The 23,018-nt window shown below is 47.5% G+C and overlaps 1 protein-coding gene across 1 annotated transcript in view; it reads right to left on the reverse strand.

Moving 5' to 3' along the window:
• The window catches only part of VSTM4 (V-set and transmembrane domain containing 4), a 54,490-nt gene extending 51,655 nt beyond the window's left edge, over positions 1–2,835 (reverse strand). The window contains exon 1 of the mRNA XM_074959912.1: positions 2,699–2,835. Coding sequence (XP_074816013.1) covers positions 2,699–2,753 — 55 coding nt within the window. The 5' untranslated portion in view covers positions 2,754–2,835. The remainder of the gene's footprint in view (positions 1–2,698) is intronic.
• Between the last annotated feature and the right edge of the window lie 20,183 nt (positions 2,836–23,018).

The following is a 23,018-nucleotide window of genomic DNA, read 5'->3' on the forward strand; positions in this document are numbered from 1 at the left end:
CGCAGGGGTAGCAATAGGGAGAGCTTTAAGTATTTGAAGCCACTAGCATTTTAATCACCATGTCAGCTAATCCTGCTGCAAGCAGAGTTAGGTAATGCTGTATTTAAAACAAGCAAACATAGTGATTGATGGAGGCAGTGGGGCACCAGTGGAGCCAGCATGATAGTTGTAACAGTAGGCGATTTGGGGAAACTGAGGATATTGTAGACACATACAGTAATGAAAGCTCTGATCCAAAGCACATTGAAGACAGTGGAAGGCCTCCCACTGACTTCGGTGGGTTTGGCTCAGCCCCCAAGCGAAGGATACTCCTGTAACAGGTTCCTTTCCAATTGAGGAGAATCCTCCATCAATTGGAGAGCAGCAGACCTTCGCGCGCACACAGTGCTGAGTGCGCAGACTTTACACAATTGCTGCTTCAAATGGGGAGCAATTCGGGAAGGCAGGGAATGAAAACTATGTGGCATGGATGACGCTGCAGCACAGACAGAGCTCACCACAAGAGTTTAGTCTTGCTGTTCCACTGCCTGAGAAGGGAACTTATAGTACATGGAAGAAGTAAAACAAACAAACAAAAGAGTCAAATATTCAGGACTCATTTCATACATTCATAGATTCCAAGGCCAGAAGGGACCACTGTGATCATCTAGTCTGACCTCCGGTATAACACAGGCCAGAGAACTGCTTCACAATAACTCCTAGAGCAGAGCTTTTAGAAACACATCCAATCTTGATTTAATAAATGTCAGTGATGGAGAATCTACCGCGACCTTTGGTAAGTTGTTCCAAATGTTAGTTACTCACTGTTAAAAATGTACGCTTTATTTCCAGTCTGCGTTGTCTGAATTGCAACGTTCCTAATTGTCAAGGGCCTTTGTCTGGTCTAGCTTTATTTACAACTGGCTGCTGTAATTGTCAATGCTTTAGTCTCATTTGTCTCCTTTGGCTATCCTAAACGCCTTTTTCCCTGGCTTGCTGGGAGGCAGCCTGGGATAGTGGATTAGTTGCAAGACTGTCTACACTAGGGACATCTTGCAAAGATTTCCCCCTGCTGCTAAGGCCAGGTCTGCACTTACAAGCTTACAGCAGCACAGGTGTACCGATGTAGTTGTGCCACTGTAAAAGTGTTTGTGTAGCTGCGTTATGCCGACGGGAGAGAGCTCTCCCGCCGACGTAACGCTGTGCACACGAGTGCTTGGGCCAGCAAATGTATGTCACTCGGGGGAGTTTTTTTCACACCCCTGAGCAACAATAATAAAATATTTAATAAAAATAATTAGCATGTGGCAAGAAAGATCACAACAAGCAACCAGATGTTTTCAGTTGGACTGAGATTTTTTTAATTTTCAACAGTTAGGAGGCCCCTCTCTCAAAGAAAACTTCTCAGCCTAGCTCCAGAATTTGGCCTGAACCTCCATTCATCCTTCAAAACTTTGACAGGCAGATGCAGATCCAGAACTCAAAGCCAGACAAACGAAAATCCCTCCTTGCAATATCCCCAAACTCTGAAGTTCAGGTTTGGAGTGGTGTGCTCATCAGAATATTAATTCTTGTTAATCAGCAGTGCCCAGGAGAACCCCATATCTGGGAAGCATAGAAGTCACCGGTAAAAATTACAAAAGTGCCTAAATCCCATTTTCAGAAAGGACTTTGAATCTCATTGAAAGTCTGTGGACTTTCTCATTGGACTTAGGCTGCTACATCACTTAGATGCATTTGAAAATTGTCCACCAAATCTCTCACTGCTACAGATTCACCTCTAGTCACACAAGAAATGTTTTCATGGTTTTTTCTTAAATTCAGTGGAAACATGATCTTTTATTAAGCCCTCCCGCCCCCTCTGTAGGAAGCAAGCAAGGCTTATGTTAGTGGAACTGAGTAGAGAAGTCAAAATGACAAGTCTAGTTTCAATTGCCCAAGCTGAGAGAAATGCAAAAAGTTACCAGCAAACCTAATGTAAAGTAAACTAGAGGTTTAAAATTCCTGAAGCTTTAGTACTGTACAAGGTGTTAGTAAAGAGGGTAATTTTGTTGTGTTTTTTTTAATATACTGTGAGCTGTATGTTGTTCCTGCCCTGTTAAACAGAAAGTGACAATTGTCACAAACTATACATTCGGGGGAGTGGGGTGGGGAGGGTTTTTAACCCTTTCAGTGTCTTTTCCTTTTCCTCCTGGTTTTGTTTACGAAGTTGAGGCATTGTCTGGAGTTTGGGGCCGAGTATCTGCACCAGCTTCCAGGGTCTGAACTGCTCGGAGCCGAAGCGGTCCGGACCCGAGAGAGAGCCTGAAGAAATGATTGCGAAAGCGCAGGGACTCCGCTCGGGTTACAAGCGGGTCCCGGGGCAGGAGTCGGATCAGCGGGCTCGGGCTGGGGCTGGGGGATCGAACAAAAACCGTGCCAAGCAACGGGCCGAAGTCAGCCCGGCCCCGGGGTGCGCGTCTGGGGGCGGCGCGGCCCCCCTTTCCTGGGCCGTCCGCGGGGTGGGCTCGGGGCAAAGCGCAAGGGGGCTGTAACTTCTCCTTGAACAGGCGCCCCGCACAACCCTGCCCCCCCCCCCAGTTATTTAACCTGAGACGCAGGTTTCCCCAGAGCCAGCGCGGGGGACAGGGGTCCGCTGCCGGGGGGGGGAGGCAGGTTTTTTTTGGGGGGGGGAGGTGGGAGGGCAGAGATTCCGCCCCCGCTCCCCACCGCTCCTTACCTGGGGTGGGCGCTTGGGCCAGCAGCGCGGCCAGGGCCAGGGCCAGGAGGCGCATCGCCCACAGCGCACAGGGACCCTTCTGTTTCCTCTCCTAGCCTGAATCTCGCCTCTCCTCCCCCTTCCTCTCTCCTCCCTCCTTCTCCCCTTCCCCTCCATCTCCTCCCCTCCTCCTTCCCGACTCTTCCCCTTCCCCCTCGTCCCGGATCCCAGCCTCTTTCCTCTTGCTCTCCTCGCCCCCGCCCTCCCAGCGACTCCCGCTAGCCGGGGGAGAGCGGTGGAGTTTCTCCAGTCCCCCTGGGGAGGTCTGTGGGACCCCTCCCCCAGGACCTGCTCTGTGGGGAGAGAGCGGAGGTCTCCAGCTGTGGCTGTGGGACCCATCCCAGGAGGGTAACTGGGGATCTGCTCTCCCAGGACGCAAAGGGTCTGGGGAGGGCTCCCTTCACAGCTGACGCTCCCTGCTGGCGCCACGGTATTTGGAAGGGGAAGAGGGGGCGTTTTTCCTGCCTCCAGCCCTCTCTCCATTGTTGGAAGAGTTTTAAATCTTTCCCACGCCGCCCCTGGTTTGCCCTCAACACTGATGGAGTCCAGCTGGAGATCCCAGCTTCTGTAGAGTTCACTAGGTGCATTCCCGGTCACAGGTCTAGTCCAGGCCCATCTCCATTTTCTTGGTGTGACAGGGACAGACCCGGTAGTTGGCGGGGTAGCTCGAACCTGGGACCTCTGAAGCCTCTACTGCATGAGCTAAAAGTAACTGGGCTCTTAGTTAAGGCTGTAGCAAACTCAGTCTCTAGTTGGTGGGGGTGCCACTAGAGGGGACAGAACACCACACCCAGGAGGTGTGTGGGTTACAGTGGCACTCATCCCGACTGCAGCTCCCTGGGGAAGGTGCAAGGCCCTTTGTTTTCATGTTTTACTGACTTTTACCCGCAAATTCCTGGGTTTTACCAATGCTATTACTTGATTTTAACTGACTTTTCACCCGCATTTTGGACCACTCAAGTACATGAAAATACTGATTATGTTAAGAAAATCCAATCCATTACGTTTGGTAGCTGTGTTTATGCTGACAATAAATTAGTCTAAGTCTAAATCCGTGGCTGCCTGTTAAAGAAGGCAATGTAGTGGAAGACACACAGGGGCATGCATCTATGTACATACAGTTAATGTGTAGTTCATGAAATAAACCGCACTATTAAACTGCTTTTACTTTCAGCACCCTGACGTTTCTCTATTTGTTGCTTTTTAAACTGTGAAGTTAATTTTTGGTACCGATTTTCAGCCGCTTTTTATCTTTTGTAATCAGCTGATAAATTCCTGGGAAATTTTAAACAAAAAACCAAAGGGCCTGACATCATGTGCTGTCATTTAGAGCTGTGCAGGGTGGGTCTAAAACATAACCCTCTTGTGCACTGGACAGGGTTATAAATGGCAACACAGGATGCAGGGCAAGGGACCCAGATGGACCTTCAAAGGTATTTTGGTTTGAAATCAATAGCCGTTAGGTTCCTAAACATCTTTGAGGATGGGGCCTAAGTGTCTTAAAAAAATGATCAAACTGATCAGTCATCTGGTATCATCATCATCATCATCATCAGTGATCCCACGATTTGAGGATGATCTCTACAAATCGTCTGGTATAGCAGGATGCGCTTAGGGTTTCTCACCACATAGATATTGCACTGATTTAGTTAAATTCATACGTTCATAGAGTTTATGGCCAGCAGGGACCAGTTAGTCTGACCTCCTGCATATCACAGACAACCCCTGGGGTGCAATCCTTTTGTCTGGAAATTTTTTTAAACTGATTTACAGTGGCTACTGTCAATGCTTCACATGCTGTGTTGAGGGGGGAGCTGACAGTGTCCATCCATGCATCCAGAGGTGCTCCAGGTGATGAAGATGTTTGAACTCCTGTGGTACAACCAAAGGATTGCCAGGTGTCCAGTTTTCGACCGGAACGCCTGGTCAAAAAGGGACCCTGGCAGCTCCAGTCAACTGGGCCATTAAAAGTCCAGTTGGCACAGGGTTGGCAGGCTCCCTACCTGGCTCCATGAGGCTCCTCGGAAGCGGCAACATATCCCTTGGCTCCTAGGCGGAGGGATGACCCTGGGGGCTCCGTACGCTGCCCCCACCCTGCTCCAAGCACCGGCTCCACAGCTCCCATGGGCCATGAACCGCGGCCAATGGGAGCTGCAGGGGCAGCGCCTGCTGGCAGAGGCAGCATGCAGAGCCGCCTGGCCGCATCTCCGCCTAGGAGCTGAGGGACATGTCGCCACTTGCAGGGAGTTGCCCAAGGTGAGCACTGACCAGAGCCCACACCCCGAAACCCCTCCCATGTCCCAACCCCCTACCCTAGCCCCGAGCCCCCTCCCGCTTCCAAACTCCCTCCCAGAGTCTGCACCCTGAAACCCTTCCCATGCCCCAACCCCCTGCCCCAGCTCGGAACCCCCTCCCACACTCCAAACCCCTCAGCCCCACCCTGGAGCCCCCTCCTGCACCCCAAACCCCTCAGCCCCGGCCCTACCCCAGAGCCCTCCCCTCCCCAACCCCTTGCCCCAGCCTGGATCCCCCTCCCACACCCTGAACTCCCTCATTTCTGACCCCACCCCAGAGCCTTCACCGCTGCAGCCCAGAGCCCATACCCCCTTCCACACCCCAAGCCCCGCCTAGGCCCGGAGCTGGTGCCAATCAGAGAGGAGCAGCACCAGCTGGCTCAATGGGGAAAAAAATCACCAGATTCCACCCTAAGGGCCCAATCCTGCTGGATGCTGAGCACCCTTGACTACTCCTGATTTCAGTCGAAGTAAGGGGGTTGGGGGGGGACGGGCGCAGATACCATGGCTGAGTAGTCTGCAAAGTGAAGTGATTTTTAGCCACACAATGTAAAGCTCTTTGGCCCACATCCTTTAGCAATTATTAATCATGTTTATTGTGGTGGTGCCTAAGAGCCCTACTGTGCTAGGCACCGGGCAGAGTAGCAGATGGTCCCTGCCCCAAAGTGCTTACAGTCTAAACAGATGTGGCCCCTGCAGTGCAGAGAGAGGGGTCTCGCAGAGTGAGCAGTGCGACGGCCGTAAGTGGCCTGTTAGCGCCATGATTTGGGGTTGGGGAGTTAGTTAGGAGGGGATCAGTGAAATGGAAAGGGAAGGGAAGGAGGTGAGGCGGATGGGGCAGGGTATGGGGGACAGGTGTGGAGTGACGCTCAGGTGGGGAGGCTGCGAGGGAGGGGAGGGTTAGAGCAAACAGCCTCACAGCACAGGGCAGAGACAGTCCTGTCACAACTGTAGAAAGTTTTCTGCATGTCCAGCACACCTTGCTTTGGCACCATCTCTGCTTCTGCGCCGACTGGCTGGCTCAGCAGCTCTTCTACCTGCAGTTACCCCCCAGGCCACATGGTGGGGAAGGGGATGCACCATCTGGGACTTAGTGCCCCCAGAGTTGGACGGGGGCTGCACAGTTCTGGGTCCAGGCGTGCCCTGATTAATACCCTGTGCAGTCCCATTGACTTCAGTGGAGGACTCATCAGATCCCTGTGTTCTGAGACTGGACCACAGTGCCCTTCTTCCCTCCTCTCCGGCCAGCCCCACCCTGACACAGGGCTCCTCCAGGCCACCCCACCAAAATGGAGAGACAATCTGTTTATGGGGGGAGAGGGGCGAGGCTGGCAGTCTCTCACTGCCTCTACCCTCTCCCCATCTGAGGGTGTTTATCACTTGGCAGCCGACAAATATCCAGAAGTGTCAGTTAATCCTTTTATTGCCAGTTGTGTAGGATTACATCAAATGTTAGTGTTAAACCTGTGTGACGCGTGCATGATACAAGCCCATTGGAATGCCCGCTTCCCTGCTTAGGGTAATTAGTACTGATTTAGCTGCTCCATGCCGGAGCCAATAATCTTCTAGTCAAGGCAATACGTGTCTGTTTTATGAAAATTGGGCACCTCGAGGGACTGACCCTGAGATGTGCTGAGCAATTCCCGAGTTCCCTTAACTTCCATCAACGCTGCTGGGTAGTGAAGGCCACTGCAGGACTTAAATCCTCAAAGGCATTGAGGTGCCTACCTCCCATTGAACTAAATAGCTTTGAGGCTCTAGGTGTATATGGCCCTTTGTTTTCAGTTTGTATTTTATTTAATTTTTTTCTGGGAATTTATCAGTGTTTATTACCACAACAACAAAAACAGGTGACCATTAGTGCAAAAAACTATTACTAGTTTTTCTGGGTAAATATCAGGGTTTATTTTGGTGGACAGAAAGTTGGCGGGGAAAGTAGGCAGTAGATTAATGCTTTGAATTCCGTTCATCAGTGCGGTTTACTACAGAACTAAAACAGAACTCAAAACACAATGCCACCTCTGAGTTTAAGAAAACAATATATCCCTAATCCCCAAATAAAAGTTTTCATTTGAATAAATAGTTTACTGTTGTAGACTTGGAACTATTAGCCTATAAATATTTATATTTAATAATTGGGCCAAACCATGTGCAGTGTGTACACTCAACTTCATCCTTTTCTCCTGTTTGTTTTTTTTAAACTTTCGAATACTTCCTTGAAACGTATCTAGACTAACACATAGCCTTACATCAACAGGCAGCTTTGTATGTACACACAGACTAATTAATGTATTATCATAATACATATATCTCATCCAATGTATTGTATATTCCTAATAAAACAAGTTTTTTAATACATTTCAATGATACAAAAGAAGGGTGAAAACTGGAAAAAAAAGAATAATATTTTTTGTAAAACCCAGGAATTTTTCAGTAAAAATCAGTTTAAACGGAAAACGAAGGAGCTTTCTAATGTGCTATACGGTTGGCTGGGCCATTGGCCAGTCTGGTTCTTTCAGTAATGCTCTGAATATGAGTTAATTGCCATCACAGTAGATCAACATAGTTGCCCAAATGAACGCCCCATGTTGGTGGCATACCAGAGAGAATTACAAGGCAGGAAGGTCCTGAGCACAGAGGAACTGGAATTAGCATTACGAAAAGTTAATACACAGGGAATTCAATGGGATTTGTCAATCTAAATCTTCCCCTTTTTCATGAGAATTTCCAGGACTTTGATTCCATGGCATCAATGGGGCTGAGGTTAATGGCTGAGCAGGGAGCAATGTAAACTTTGCTGTCCCAGGCCTATAGGCAGCATGATCGATGGCAGCATTTAAATCCCCCAAAGTTGTGGGGCTGTTTTGTTTGGGGGGTTCAGTAGGTCCATTGCAGAGGTAGACATCAGCCATAAATGCAGACCTTGCTGAGGGTATTAGACTGCACGGTCCTGTGATTAGAAAGCCATGGACTTTCTGGACTCGGATTCTGGACTCCTGAGTCCTGTTCTTGTCTCTGCCACTGACTCACTGTGTGACTTCAGGCAAATCATTTCACTTCTTCTCTGTGTCACAGTCTCATTATGTGACAAGCTTCTGCACATCAGGGTTGTGAGGATTTATTGATGGGTATAGAAATGCTTTGGCTCTGGGTAAACGCTTGCACTTATACAATACATATCTCTCTGCCTAACCCTATATCTCTTTTCTTGATCCCTTTGTGGCAATTGAGGTTTTTTCCGCTTTTGAGACGAGGTTTTCACTCATCTCTGTGCCTCCCAATGGAGCCAGCTTCCAGTGTAGCCACACAGAAATGACAGGTCCCCAGTGGGATTGATGGGTGTGCATTAGACTCTCCCTGACCTGGCATAAGTTGGCATAGCTCCATATGCCGATGCACGTCCCCTGAGGCTCCAACCCTCTGTATTCAGCTTCCGCTGCCTTGGCAGCACCTATCTGGCCTGTTTCCTGTCAGAATGGGTCTGTTCTAACCGGGAAAAGGCCTACGCAGCACTTTCCTGGGGCAGCTGACTCAGATCAAATGGCTTTCTCAATCCCAGTTTGGAGCCCTCATTCCCTGGAGAAGCTGCTATTCAAATTCCTCAGCTATCGGAGGGAGAGGGCTTCAATTCACATTCCTCCTGCTCTGCTAACCCTTTGCAGAGGGGTGGATTTGCCGCCCCCCCCCGCCACACCTTTCCCACCAGCTGCTCTTCTCAGTCAGCTTTTCCTATTTACCTTCTTTGCAGCCCTCCCAAAACCTCCGTCCTCCCTCCACAGAGCCCTGGCCGATTTCAGTCACTGTGAGCAGGGATGCGTGACTTTCCCTTATGACCGTTTTGGGGGAGTAAAGGGGCCCGAGGGGGCCTACCCATATTGTGGTGTGGGGTGAGCATGCTCCGTGAAGCTCCTGGAGCCATACAGCTCTGTGCCACCTCTTACTCAGGGCAGACTGTAAAGTCACAGTCAGCAGCAGCTCCCATGGCCACTAGTGTCCAGTTGATGAATGAATGTTTTTAGTGATCAAAGATGAGGCCAAGTCAAACCTGTGATTTGGGACATTGCCAAGTATTGGGGGAATTTGGCTCTGCTTCTGAACTTCACAGCTGCCCCCACCACATGCTTGTGCTCATAGGGCCATGGAAGATCCAACAGCATAGAGCCCCAGCGAGCTTGGGACTAGGGTGGAATACAGGCTGGCTCACTGGGTCTCCTCACCCTCTAAAGGTGACAGTAGGTCCCGCCAGGGATGGGACACAAGGAGGAGGAAGTGAACAGTGTGGAGCACAAGCACGTAGCAGTGTTTGCAGGGTGCAGGTCAGAGACAGACCGGCAGGATGGCATTCAGCCCGCTCGGGTGGTTCGTTGGGGGCAGCCAGGGTGGGGAACAACCTCCCACAGGACCTGCTGGAGATAAGCAAGAGAAGCAGAGATCAAAGCTGCCCACGGAGTGCATGGCGGGAAAAGTGCTGTTCCCGCCTCCCCCCTGTGGAATGGACCAAGCTAAAGTTTGAACCTTAAAACCCTAGAGGTTCAGAAAAGTTTGGATCTGGATGCAAACTCAGGCTTTGGGGTTTTCACATAGCTTGTGTGATGGGAAATATTTGAAGGAGGAAACGAGAAGAGAGGAACTGGTTTAGGGTGGTACAAGGGGATAGAAGTGGCCACAGTGGGTTGAAACAAGGAATGGGAAGAATGTCCTAATTGAGAATACTATCCTGTAATGGTGTAGTGTCTGAAAGGAAATGGTGGAAGCCCCCCCATGCAAGGGCCAGACAGGGAAAGTGCTTTGTGAATGCCTCCTCTCCCATTTGTGATTGCACCACGTCCCTGTGGCTATGTCCTTGTGGCTATTACAGCACTCACTCCGATGGAAAAGTAGTTGGTTATTTTTAACCAGACCCCGAGGATAGTTCCTGCTTCCAGCGGCCGCTGGTGGAGACGTCCAGGCTGGCTCATTCTCCTTGTTTCCAGCTGCTTTTAAAGGCATCCAGGGAGGCTCCTCTTTGTCTGGGCATCTTTAGAAGCCACTGGAAACAGGAGATGGAGCCAGCACTATGTGTGGTCACCTGCCGCAGATCTTCAGCAAAGTTCTCCATGGAGCACCAGCGTTCCACAAACTGCTGTAGGTAACAATCCTGCATCAACATGACAGGTTATACCAGGGCTGCCAGAAGGTGAGAGTCAAACCTGCAAGTCTCTGTCACAGGTGAGTACAATCTGCTCACGATGGGACTTCATACTGAGTTTGTTTGTTTGTTTGTGTGGGCTCATTTGTTGTTACTGTCCATTTCTGATCTGGTGGCATGCTGCTAGAAAGTATTATGTCATTTCTGCCATGTCTTTCCTTTTACCCAGGGATGGGCACAGTTTTTTCCTCTTTGCTTTCAGAGCTTGGAGTGGCATTGCTTTTTTTGGGTGGACACTGATATATTTTTCTAGAAAGCAGAAATCCTTAATGCTGGTACTGTTATGGCAGGTGTCACCAGGTGGCACTGTTACACATAGTCTTCCAAGTTCTTTTTTCATCAAGTGCGAGCGAGTTTTTAGTCTGGGAAGAAATGCTTAACGTGTTGTAATTTCTGGTTAGAAAAGGTTCTGGTTAAAGGTCACTATGAACAGCAGGAGAGTTTTTTCTGTGTTTCTGATTAGAGTCAGTTCTTGAGGCAGAGTTGCTCTCTGCATACCAGTCATTAGTGCTGGGCTGAAATTCCCATAAGAACGGCCATACTGGGTTAGACCAAAGGTCCATCCAGTCCAGTATCCTGTCTGCCAACAGTGGCCAATGCCAGGTGCTCCAGAGGGAGTGAACCTAATAGGTAATGATCAAGTGATCTCTCTCCTGCCATCCATCTCCACCCTCTGACAATAGAGGCTAGGGACACCATTCCTTACCCATCCTGGCTAATAGCCCTTAATGGACTTCATCTCCATGAATTTATCTAGTTCTCTTTTAAACACTGTTATAGTCCTAGCCTTCACAACCTCCTCAGGCAAGGAGTTCCACAGGTTGACTGTGCGCTGAATGAAGAACTTCCTTTTATTTGTTTTAAACCTGCTGCCCATTAATTTCATTTGGTGGCCCCTAGTTCTTATATTATGGGAACAAGTATATAACTTTGCCTTATTCACTTTCTCCACACCACTCATGATTTTATATACCTCTATCATATCCCCCTTTAGTCTCCTCTTCGCCAAGCTGAAAAGTCCTAGCCTCTTTAATCTCTCCTCATATGGGACCTGTTCCAAACCCCTAATCATTTTAGTTGCCCTTCTCTGAACCTTTTCTAATGCCAGTATATCTTTTTTGAGATGAGGAGACCTCATCTGTACGCAGTATTCAAGATGTGGGAGTACCATGGATTTCTATAAGGGCAATAAGATATTCTCCATCTTATTCTCTATTCCTTTTTTAATGATTCCTAATATCTTGTTCGTTTTTTTGACTTCTGCTGCACACTGCGTGGACGTCTTCAGAGAACTATCCATGATGACTCCAAGATCTCTTTCCTGATTAGTTGTAGCAAAATTAGCCCCCATCATATTGCATGTATAGTTGGGGTTATTTTTTCCTGAAAGAAGAGATTGCCCTTCATCTGTTTTGGTAAGTTCTGCAAGTCTGTTTAGAGTCTCTATCATATCAGATACGCTCTATGCTTTATTTACACTCATTATATTAGTTCAGTATAGGTAAAGTTGTATTGAATGAAACTTTCATGCACACAGACATTTCCTCAACTCCATATAAAGGTACAGAGCAGTTTCAATGCTTTGTCATATAAGGCCCTATAAACAGTGCACTCTAATTCCATCTCAGCTGCATAAAGAAATTAATATTTGGCTTCTAGCTGTTCTTGTTTCTGGCAGGTGATGTCCAAGGTGTTACCATAAAAAAGATTCCAAGGTCTGTTGAATACATTATATGAAATCAGTTTCTGGCCACACCTTCCCATTAAGAAAAGGAGTACTTGTGGCACTTTAGAGACTAACCAATTTATTTGAGCATAAGCTTTCGTGAGCTACAGCTCACTTCATCGGATGCATACTGTGGAAAGTATAGAAGATCTTTTTATACACACAAAGCTTGAAAAAATGGGTGTTTACCACTACAAAAGGTTTTCTCTCCCCCCACCCCACTCTCCTGCTGGTAATAGCTTATCTAAAGTGATCACTCTCCTTACAATGTGTATGATAAACTAAACTTTCTAAATTACTACATGCCACAAGGGGCCACACCAATGGTTCCCTCAACCCACCCAGCAATATTGTTAACCTATCCAACTATACTCTTAGCCCAGCAGAAGCAGCTGTCCTATCTCGGGGCCTCTCCTTCTGCCCCTCCACCCCCACGAACATGATACAGTTCTGTGGTGACCTAAAATCCTATTTTCGACGTCTCCGACTCAAGGAATATTTCTAACACACCTCTGAACAACATACTAATCCACAGAGACCTCCCTACCAACACTACAAAAAGAAGGATTCTAGGTGGACTCCTCCTGAAGGTCGAGATAGCAGACTGGACTTCTGCATAGAGTGCTTCCGCCGACATGCACGGGCTGAAATTGTGGAAAAGCAGCATCACTTGCCCCACAACCTCAGCCGTGCAGAACACAATGCCATCCACAGCCTCAGAAACAACTCTGACATCATAATCAAAAAGGCTGACAAAGGAGGTGCTGTTGTCATCATGAATAGGTCGGAATATGAACAAGAGGCTGCTCGGCAGCTCTTCAACACCACTTTCTACAAGCCATTACCCTCTGATCCCACTGAGAGTTACCAAAAGAAACTACAGCATTTGCTCAAGAAACTCCCTGAAAAAGCACAAGATCAAATCCGCACAGACACACCCCTGGCACCCCGACCTGGGATATTCTATCTACTACCCAAGATCCATAAACCTGGAAATCCTGGGCGCCCCATCATCTCAGGCATTGGCACCCTGACAGCAGGATTGTGTGGCTATGCAGACTCCCTCCTCAGGCCCTACGCTACCAGCACTCCCAGCTACCTTCGAGACACCACTGACTTCCTGAGGAAACTACAATCCATCGGTGATCTTCCTGATAACACCATCCTGGTCACTATGGATGTAGAAGCCCTCTACACCAACATTCCACACAAAGATGGACTACAAGCCGTCAAGAACACTATCCCCAATAACGTCACGGCTAACCTGGTGGCTGAACTTTGTGACTTTGTCCTTACCCATAACTATTTTACATTTGGGGACAATGTATACTTTCAAATCAGCAGCACTGCTATGGGTACCCGCATGGCCCCACAGTATGCCAACATTTTTATGGCTGACTTAGAACAACGCTTCCTCAGCTCTTGTCCCCTAACACCCCTACTCTACTTGCGCTATATTGATGACATCTTCATTATCTGGACCCATGGAAAAGAAGCCCTTGAGGAATTCCACCATGATTTCAACAATTTCCATCCCACCATCAAACTCAGCCTGGTCCAGTCCACACAAGAGATCCACTTCCTGGACACTACAGTGCTGATAAACGATGGTCACATAAACACCATCCTATATCGGAAACCTACTGACTGCTATTCCTACCTACATGCCTCCAGCTTTCACCCTGACCACACCACACGATCCATTGTCTACAGCCAAGCTCTGCGATACAACCGCATTTGCTCCAACCCCTCAGACAGAGACAAACACCTACAAGATCTCTATCAAGCATTCTTACAACTACAATACCCACCTGCGGAAGTGAAGAAACAGATTGATAGAGCCAGAAGAGTTCCCAGAAGTCACCTACTACAGGACAGGCCTAACAAAGAAAATAACAGAATGCCACTAGCCGTCACCTTCAGCCCCCAACTAAAACCCCTCCAACGCATTATTAAGGATCTACAACCTATCCTGAAGGATGACCCAACACTCTCACAAATCTTGGGAGACAAGCCAGTCCTTGCCTACAGACAGCCCCCCGACCTGAAGCAAATACTCACCAGCAACCACACACCACACAACAGAACCACTAACCCAGGAACCTACCCTTGCAACAAAGCCTGTTCCCAACTGTGCCCACATATCTATTCAGGGGACACCATCACAGGGCCTAATAACATCAGCCACACTATCAGAGGCTCGTTCACCTGCACATCCACCAACGTGATATATGCCATCATGTGCCAGCAATGCCCCTCTGCCATGTACATTGGTCAAACTGGACAGTCTCTACGTAAAAGAATAAATGGACACAAATCAGATGTCAAGAATTATAACATTCATAAACCAGTTGGAGAATACTTCAATCTCTCTGGTCACGCGATTACAGACATGAAAGTTGCAATATTACAACAAAAAAACTTCAAAACCAGACTCCAGCGAGAGACTGTTGAATTGGAATTCATTTGCAAATTGGATACAATTAACTTAAGCTTGAATAGAGACTGGGAGTGGCTAAGTCATTATGCAAGGTAACCTATTTCCCCTTGTTTTTTCCTACCCCCTGCCACCTCCTCAGACGTCCTTGTTAAACCCTGGATTTGTGCTGGAAATGGCCCACCTTGATTATCATACACATTGTAAGGAGAGTGATCACTTTAGATAAGCTATTACCAGCAGGAGAGTGGGGTGGGGGGAGAGAAAACCTTTCGTAGTGGTAAACACCCATTTTTTCATGCTTTGTGTGTATAAAGAGATCTTCTATACTTTCCACAGTATGCATCCGATGAAGTGAGCTGTAGCTCACGAAAGCTTATGCTCAAATAAATTGGTTAGCCTCTAAGGTGCCACAAGTACTCCTTTTCTTTTTGTGAATACAGACTAACACGGCTGTTACTCTGAAACCTTCCCATTAAGTGGCTCTCCCATTTAAAATGATACTGTCAAAACCATGCCAAATTCTGCTGTCAGCTACCACTGTAAACCCGCAGAGATCCCAGGGAAGTCTGTACAGACTGGCATTACAGAGCAGTTAACCTGAGAGCATTAACACGAGCAGTGTGTTCTAAATGAGAGAGAGTGTACTACATTGTCCTTGTGCCAAATTATCTGCCATCAGAAAATAACCATTCCATCATGCTGTTGAATGTGGGGGTTGCCCAGGCATGGTACATCTGCAAGATTCACTGCTGGAGACAGTACGGCCAACGTCATCTGCAGATTTGAAATCTTTCATACATCAAGTGCAGAGCCCATTCCTTGGCTTCAGGCCCCCCACCTAACACTGGGAAGGTGTCAAATACCCTGAATACTGGTGGGGAACGGATGGATCAACCATATCAGGCACTTCTTCAGAGCCTGTGGCAGGAATCCGTAAGCTGTGCATTTGCATGCCCAACCCCCATGAGCATGGTGGCCCCAAAGCGATCTGACACTGGAGTAGGGCTTGGAGGTAATAAAACATGCATCTTCTTTGTTTAAACAGGAAGTAGTGGGTAGGAGTCTGACGGGTTAGGGGTGTGAGCATGGGAGCATCACTGCGGCTGGGTCCACATGAGAAGACTGTCACGCCTAAGCAAGTCTCAAACTGCCTTTAAAACTATGTTAGACTTGCACTGTACTCCTTAGATGGGATAGCTAGTGCTTGTCTCTGCATCTGAGAGCTAGTATCCGTGTGTTCACACTCATTCCTTGAACAGCCATATTGCTACAAGAGGCAAGCTAATGTCAAAAGATCGCAAGTTCAGGTTCAGTTCAGCTGAACGCCCATGAGATCAGATGCTCATCTGGAAGGTCTTGAACAGGAGATGGGTCTGACCTAGCAATAGAATTCAGATCTGGATCCCAACTTTCCTGCCGTCCGAGGGGCATTGTGCTAGGGTTCGTTGTTGTAGCTTCCAGTCCATCCCTAATCTGAATCTTTTGGGTTAGCAAGAATGGGCTGGAAATGTCACGAGAGCAGGGCTCTCTCGTGAGTTTGCTGGTCTTACCTACTTCTGTGTGGTCCAGAAATACCACAAGAAGAGCTTCTTTCTCAGTGGTTCTGCCCTACTTTTTCCAATTCAGCTAGAACCCAGCCAGGTAAGCTGGGTACAAAAATGAAGATAATGGAGAAATAGGAAAGTGAATTCTTTTGGATCTCAGGCTTTTGCTTGAAGATTAAAATGAGAAAGTGGCTGAGTAGGTTTGCTCTCATTTTAAGCAAACCTACTCAGCCACCTCTGCTAACTCATACATCCTTGTGTGTGTTGGCACCTATAAATCATGTGCCATTCCTCTTAGCCACAGAACTTTGATACAGTTAGAATCCTCCTCATCCAAATAGCTTTCTTGAAACAAGACAGTGCCTATCCATTTTTTAATTTAAAGAGAGTTCCAAATAGAATCTCTGGCTCTCTTAAAACCATGACCCTTCAGGGAAGTTTGGAGGAAATCTAAAATCAGACTTTATAGTGGGTACGACTTCTATAATATAATGGGCTGAACCAAAACCCAGGATCCAACCACCCCTGATCTTTGCAAGTTGACATCTGGAGCTGACCTTTGCAATCTGGGCCCATCTTTAGATGACTTTATTTCCCTTGATGGAACTATGAAGGCACTGGAAGTCACATGGAAGAAACATTAAGCTCCTCCCGGTAGCTCTCAGAAACAATCCAGTTTTCTCTCCAACGGCTTTGTCCTGCTCAGAGTTGGAAGCCATTCAGTCCCATGTCTGTTTTCCACTGCCTCCCCGACAGTCTTGTTCTGATCTCTGTAACCTTCGGTTTTAAGACTAAATCCTGCTGCTTTGTGGTTTGTTTTGCATTTTTTAAAACATTCCATATAGGATGGTAAGTGTCCACGCAGTGCATGGCCCTGTACGTGTCACCGGAAAAGCAGGGAAGCCTTCTCTGCCTCAGGAATCTCCCTGGCAGAGGTGCCCACCATCCACTCGGCTTTGTTGCCAGCCAGAAAGGAAGCTTCTGAACTCTGACATCTATTAAAGAGAAAACAGATGCTTCAGGGTAGCAGGAACCTGCTGTTTCTAAGTAATGTTTTTCTTCAAACAACAACTGTGGTGCTGTGATGCAGCTGCTCTTGTATGTTAAGTAGGGTTGAGTTGGGCCTGTACTTAGATGCGAGACCACCTATGAGCTTCAGGAAGCGTTACCGGTGAATCAGTTGGTGGTACTCCTCCTCGGAATCACGAATGAACAAATGGCCCAACGAGGTGCTAGCATGCTGCTGAAACTGCTGCCTTTTGGATGACATGTAAAATCCTGACCACTTGTTGTTATAAAAGATCACACAATGCTTTCTTTATGAGCAGGTCTTAACCCGGCGGTTCTTGCCAAATTCCTACTGTGATCATTACATCCTGCTTATCACTCCTGCAACTTCAGTTGGGTAAGGGTCCTCCTTTAACAGTGTATAGCAACATTATACAGCACATTAGGAAGTAAACAGATGCTGCGCTCCACCCCAGAACTGACTGCACTTCAGTACAGGATGGAATGATCCCTACATCCCTTACATACCTCACAGGCCTCTTTGTTGTAAGAATTATTTAGTCAGTGCTACTAAAGTGCTTTGAGATCTTCAGAGGATAATGCTGAGGTCAATTATTATTTGTTAATTAAAAAGAAATTATCCCAGTTCTCAGGAATTCTCTTCCATTTCAAAGGCGTGCAGTGCATACTGTAAGAACCATTACTGTGTAGACTGATCAGATGTGTCTAGGACTTGGAATAAGAACAGTGTCATGACCTTTTGGGTTTATGAATGACTGGCTATGCAGAGTTGCAGAGTTTGTGGCCACAGTTCATTCTCCTTTGGTTGAAAGCATGCACACAAAATAGGTCAGTGCAGTCTGTGGTTTTAGAGTGCTTGGATCCCCCACTGCTGCTAAGCTCTTACAGCATCTGCAAGTAATGCTTTCTACCATCCCTGGATGGCTAGGAGACCCTGGGCCAGATCTGTAAAGATATTTAGGAATTGCTCTGCTCAGTGACTTAGGCACTTAGCGATGAGTGCTCAATGGTAATCAATGGAGGGGACAGAATCCAGTTCTCCAGGGCACCATTCAACTGCCTTAACCTGAGACCTTCCTTCCTCTCCCTGCAGTCCCCTATTCAGTGACTGCACACCTCCCTATTTCCGCAACAAACCAGGCAGGGGTCCTACAAACAACAGCCTCCTTCACTGCACATCCCTGATTCATCCCTGGAGCAGGTCCATCCTGTGCACTGAAGGAGGGGGATCTGCCTGGCTCAGGCTTATAGGACCAATAGGACCAGGCACTTAAGGAGGCAGTATGTAATCAGTCATGTAATTAAAGACTGCATCACAAGGCAGATACCCAAGAGGGTGTGTGATAGAGCGCCTGCCCCACACTGAGCTTTTAGGGGTTAATAGAGCCCTAGGGAGGCTGCACAGGAGGCAGCCAATCACAGAAGGGCTTATAGGAGCAGCCAATCAGGGCTAGGCAGGCCCATATAAGAAGAGCTGCAGAAAAGAGTAGTTTTGGTCACTCCCTGGAGCTTGAGGAGGAGGACTAGTTGCCTTGCAGGTGGAGGGCTGTAAGCATGCTGGATATAGCAGTGCTGCAGGCAGAGACCCAGGGAACTAAAGGCAGTGCCTGGCAGGCTGCAGGGATCTGTGGCTAAGGCCCTGAAGCAAGGGCAAAGAGGGTGCTGGGGCTGTGGGGAAGTGGCCCAGGGAGATCTACAGAGGAGTTGGAGGGGGCGCAGCAAGGGGCAGCCATCTACAGGATTGCCAGGCTGGGACCTAGAGTAGTGGGTGGGCCTGGGTCTCCCCTGCCCCCATTTGCCACTGAGGATGTGGCTGGATTGAGGGACTGTGATACTGACCCTGGGAAGGAGGGAACACAGAGTGTGGCACAGCTGGAGGGCTGTGTTGTTGAAGAGGATGCTGCAGTCCTTGGTGAAATGTGGGTCTTAGAGCAGGAGTGATGGCAGTGTGGCACCCCCTGGAGAGGGTGCACTACAATGCAGAGCTAATTCCCATGACAGCTGGAAGGAGGAGCCAGAGTGGTGAGTGAACCCCATTATATGGACAAATTAAGGTTGTACAGACAACCTTAATTCTGGCATTTCCTAGCTTCTAAGCACTTGACTTAGTCTCCTTATCAATATTCTTTTAACACTTGTTTGTGTGTCATTTCCTAGATTTTTTTTTTAAAGCAAACTGCTAAAACAGAAATTCCTTTAGGTGGCAACATATTGACATCCTCATGGCTCATCAGCAAGGCTGGAACCTTTTGATCCTCCACCTGGACCTCTGTCACTTCAGGTAATGGAGTAACTGATAGAAATAGTAGGTTATCATCCTCTATGTGGACCAGAACTAGAAGGGGAAGCAACCCTATTCTCATGGGTTTTACAGATATCTGCTGACAGCAGAGGAATGACCTTCAGGAACATAGGGTTCTACTCCACACTCTGGAAGGGGAGTGTGCTCTAGTGGTCAGATTCTTTTGTTTGTTCCTCCACAAACTTGTGTCCCCCTTCTGCCCAGTCTCCTCAAACCTGTCCCTGTCCCATTCTCCTGTTCTAGCCAATTATTCTCCACTCCTCATGCTTTTCATCCCACTTCCAGTCTCCTTGTCCAACTGGTCCCAGTTTCCTGTGCCGCCCAGCTCCAAGTTTCCTTGCCCAGCCACTCCGTCTCCTCCCAACCCAACTCCTAGTTCTCCTCCCCTGCCCCAGTTCCAGCCCGTCCTAGCTTGTTGTCCTAACCTACTCCGTGTAGGTCTAGTACTTGTCCCCTCAGCATTCAGATCATGCGGCTTCCTTCTCCACACTACCTGAGCCCAGCAGGGGGCACGCCCCTGCTTTCAGTTCCATAGTCCACCCCTACCCTGCCCCAGAGCAGAGATGTAATTTCAGGCAAAGTCTTGCTCACCCCAGTGCCCGTGCAGACTGGAGCATGCTCAGTGCAGCTGGAATCTTTGGAGTTTTGAGCTGCAAAGGTCCAAAAGGTTAGAGCATGTGCAGGCTGCTGTTTTTCAGAGGCGTAATACATGGCTAAATTCACAGGGACAGCAAAGGCACATTGCTGACACAACAGCTACTCCCTCTGCTCTAAAACATGAGGGTGCTAGAATTTTCGAAGAAAAAGTCCCCAGAAGTTTTTTATATGGGCAAAACAATGGATTTTCCCCTAGCTTTGCTTCCAGGATGAGCTGAATCATTTTGGTTGAAATTTTTCAAAATAGTTCAACCTGAGGCAGACACCTAGCACGTAAAATTTCAGCCCAGATGGTTAACATTAGGACTGTTTTCAGCTGCATATAACTTTCCGTAAAGTGCCAGGCAATGTTAATATAATATGTAGTGCTAGCAGTCATTCTCCAAAGCTTGGTCCAGTCCTGTTATAAATACCCCCAAATAATGCCCCACTTCCCCGCAGTCAGTTCCCCAGTCCAATAGACTGAAGCTCAGACAGAGCATTTTTCTTGGTTTCATCCTGGCACTCCTGCTTAAAACCCATTTACCACCTTAAGCAATTCTTCTGCCTCCTTACATTTTCCCTCCTTGTTTTGGATTCCCTGCATGTCTCAAGCAAACTTGTGAACCAGTCCACTGTCTCCCTATTCCCTATAAAAGTTCTAATCTGATTAAATGATCTGAAAGTCTCCTCACTTCTGTGTTCTCTGCTGATCCTTTTATAGCATTTCACCACAGCTTTGAACACAGGGAAATATTACTCATTTGGTTTTAATGTTGGTATATTTCTTTTTCAGGACATGGACTGCACATGTCATGGAGGAGGATGTGTAATAGCTGCCTTTAGGGGGGGAAATCAGGCTGGTCTGGTAGGTAGAGTTTATTTGCTCTCTCCTTTGTAAAACCACAGATACAATATTTTTATATATGTTTCCTCATCTCTTTAAAGGTGAAAAATCAGAGGTGTCCCGGGGCAGGATTTCTGCACAGCTTCCAAACACTTGCCGCCACGCCCAGTTTCCTTAATACAGTCAAGCAAAGCTACACAAAACAGCCTTTCAGCTCATTCCTTTTCTCTCAGGCTTCAGGGCCACCCCTGAAAGGTCTCCCGCACACCTGCTTCTGGTAGCTTCCCAGTTCAGGTCAGCTATGCTCCCTTCCTGGAGCAGTAGCCCCAGGGCTGCTTCCATAAGCACCTGGCCCTTCACGCCAGGGACCCACCACAGGAGTTAGTTCCACTCCACAGTGGCTTCCCTTCCCCAGGCACAGCCAGTCCCACTCACTCCCTTCCATCTCCTATTTCGTATTCTCTGGCAGCCCTTTATAGGCCCCAGTGTAGTCTAGCCCCCTTTAATTGGATGGATTGGGCTCACCAGCTCTGACACACGGGCACTGAGCCCAGTTCTGCTCACAGGGACCAGCTACCTTGTGATGGGGAAAACCACTATTAAAAAAGGAACGGAGATAGGAATTTCAAGTGCTCTTTGTTAAGGATGCTTTGAGTGTTCAGAAGAAGCCAAATTTTACTGTAGCCAAGCACACATTAGGCAGATTTTTTTTCTTAGCAACAGTATGGCTACGTAGATGAGACATGGGTTTGCCATTCACAAAACTGGGCTGTCACAGGGCAGATCTGAGAGTTTATACGAAGTCACCTATCTGTAAAAAGGGTGTTTCGTTACCAATCTGATCCCCAAAGTGGATGGGGAAGTATAGTTGCTTACCTCCTAAGGACTTGCCCAATAATAGAGGGTTGGGACGTATGCAGAATTCTTTATACTGCGCGGTGGAAGAGGTGAGACTAGAATGCACCAAAGGTATTTTGATGTGCTGCTTTCCCCAAAGAACATCCATTTTGCCTGTGTCCTGTCTGGAGCTCTAGCCTGTGTGCATCATATTGAATGTGACATAATAGGCAGAGCGGGGCTGCAGAGTGTGCAGGGTTATCACAGAATTAAGAGCAAGAATCAAACAAATTCTGGTGCACAAGTACAGGCATGCTTCCCCCCATATCTTATAAATTGGCTTAATCTGGACGGATTTTCATGGGGGTCAGTGTAAGACACCTCTCTGATCTCTGAATTGTTCCTCTGACAAATTTCAAGTGCCATCTCCTAACCATGATGGTGCTAAAGCTATTTACATTTTTCTGACTAGTTTTGTGTTTAACATTGGCAAAACTCTCAGCATTTCAAACAGCTGAATAAGTTTTGCTCAGTCTCTCCAAACTCCCAACCTGGTGCAGAGACCAAGCCTGGAAAATTTCGACTCAAAGACATAAATAACTGAAACATAGGATTGTGATGGAAAGTGAGTCAATTGCAGAGGAGCATTAAACATGTCCTTAAACTTTAAAAATTTTGGGACTCAAGTTAACCAAAGCAAATGCTGCCACCAACCTAAATACTCAATCACACCCACAGACCATTAAGCCTCCATTTCACATCCTCTGATAAGGAGCAGCTCCAGCGGCCTAGTGCCTTCTAATGCCAGGCTGGGATTGGTTCCGCAGTGATTGGCAGAGGAGGGCATCACCTACACTGTTTCCTCCATCACTGAGGTGTTCCTTGGAGGTCCCCTGTGCGAATACTGACCCAGCCTGCCACTGCTTAGTTTTTGAGCTCTGGCAGTGATACAGCAAAAGGTGGGACATCTGCAAGATATAAATGTGGTGTAAAACCTCCGGACAAAGCACTGAGGCGATCCTATAGGGAATAATCAAGGGAAAAACGTCTATTGAGCAATTTTACATTGTTTTTGATGATTCTGTGATAAAACCAAAAAAAAATCTATTCATGGCAGCAGCTTGATTAAAACCTTGTCCTGGCCAAGTTTCTGCTCCGATAGCTTGATTTTTTCAGGCAGACTCCTGTCCGGCTGCCAGTAAATGGGCAATCCACAATTTGACCAAAAAGAAACTAGGTTTACTGTAGCATGACCATTAGTAAATAAGCATAATACAAGCTGCAGCATATGGAAGTAATTTTCTAAGAGGAGTACACTGCTGTAAAGAATGAAAGTTGGTAGGGAGAAAAAAGGGAGACTATATCTCTTTTAAAAATAGTAGTACATGGGGCATGCACTAAAATATACAGTAATTATGGGGTATAGCCTTAGGCTAGA

This window comes from Natator depressus, chromosome 7 (assembly GCF_965152275.1).
Source record: "Natator depressus isolate rNatDep1 chromosome 7, rNatDep2.hap1, whole genome shotgun sequence".
NCBI classification, from domain to species: domain Eukaryota; kingdom Metazoa; phylum Chordata; order Testudines; family Cheloniidae; genus Natator; species Natator depressus.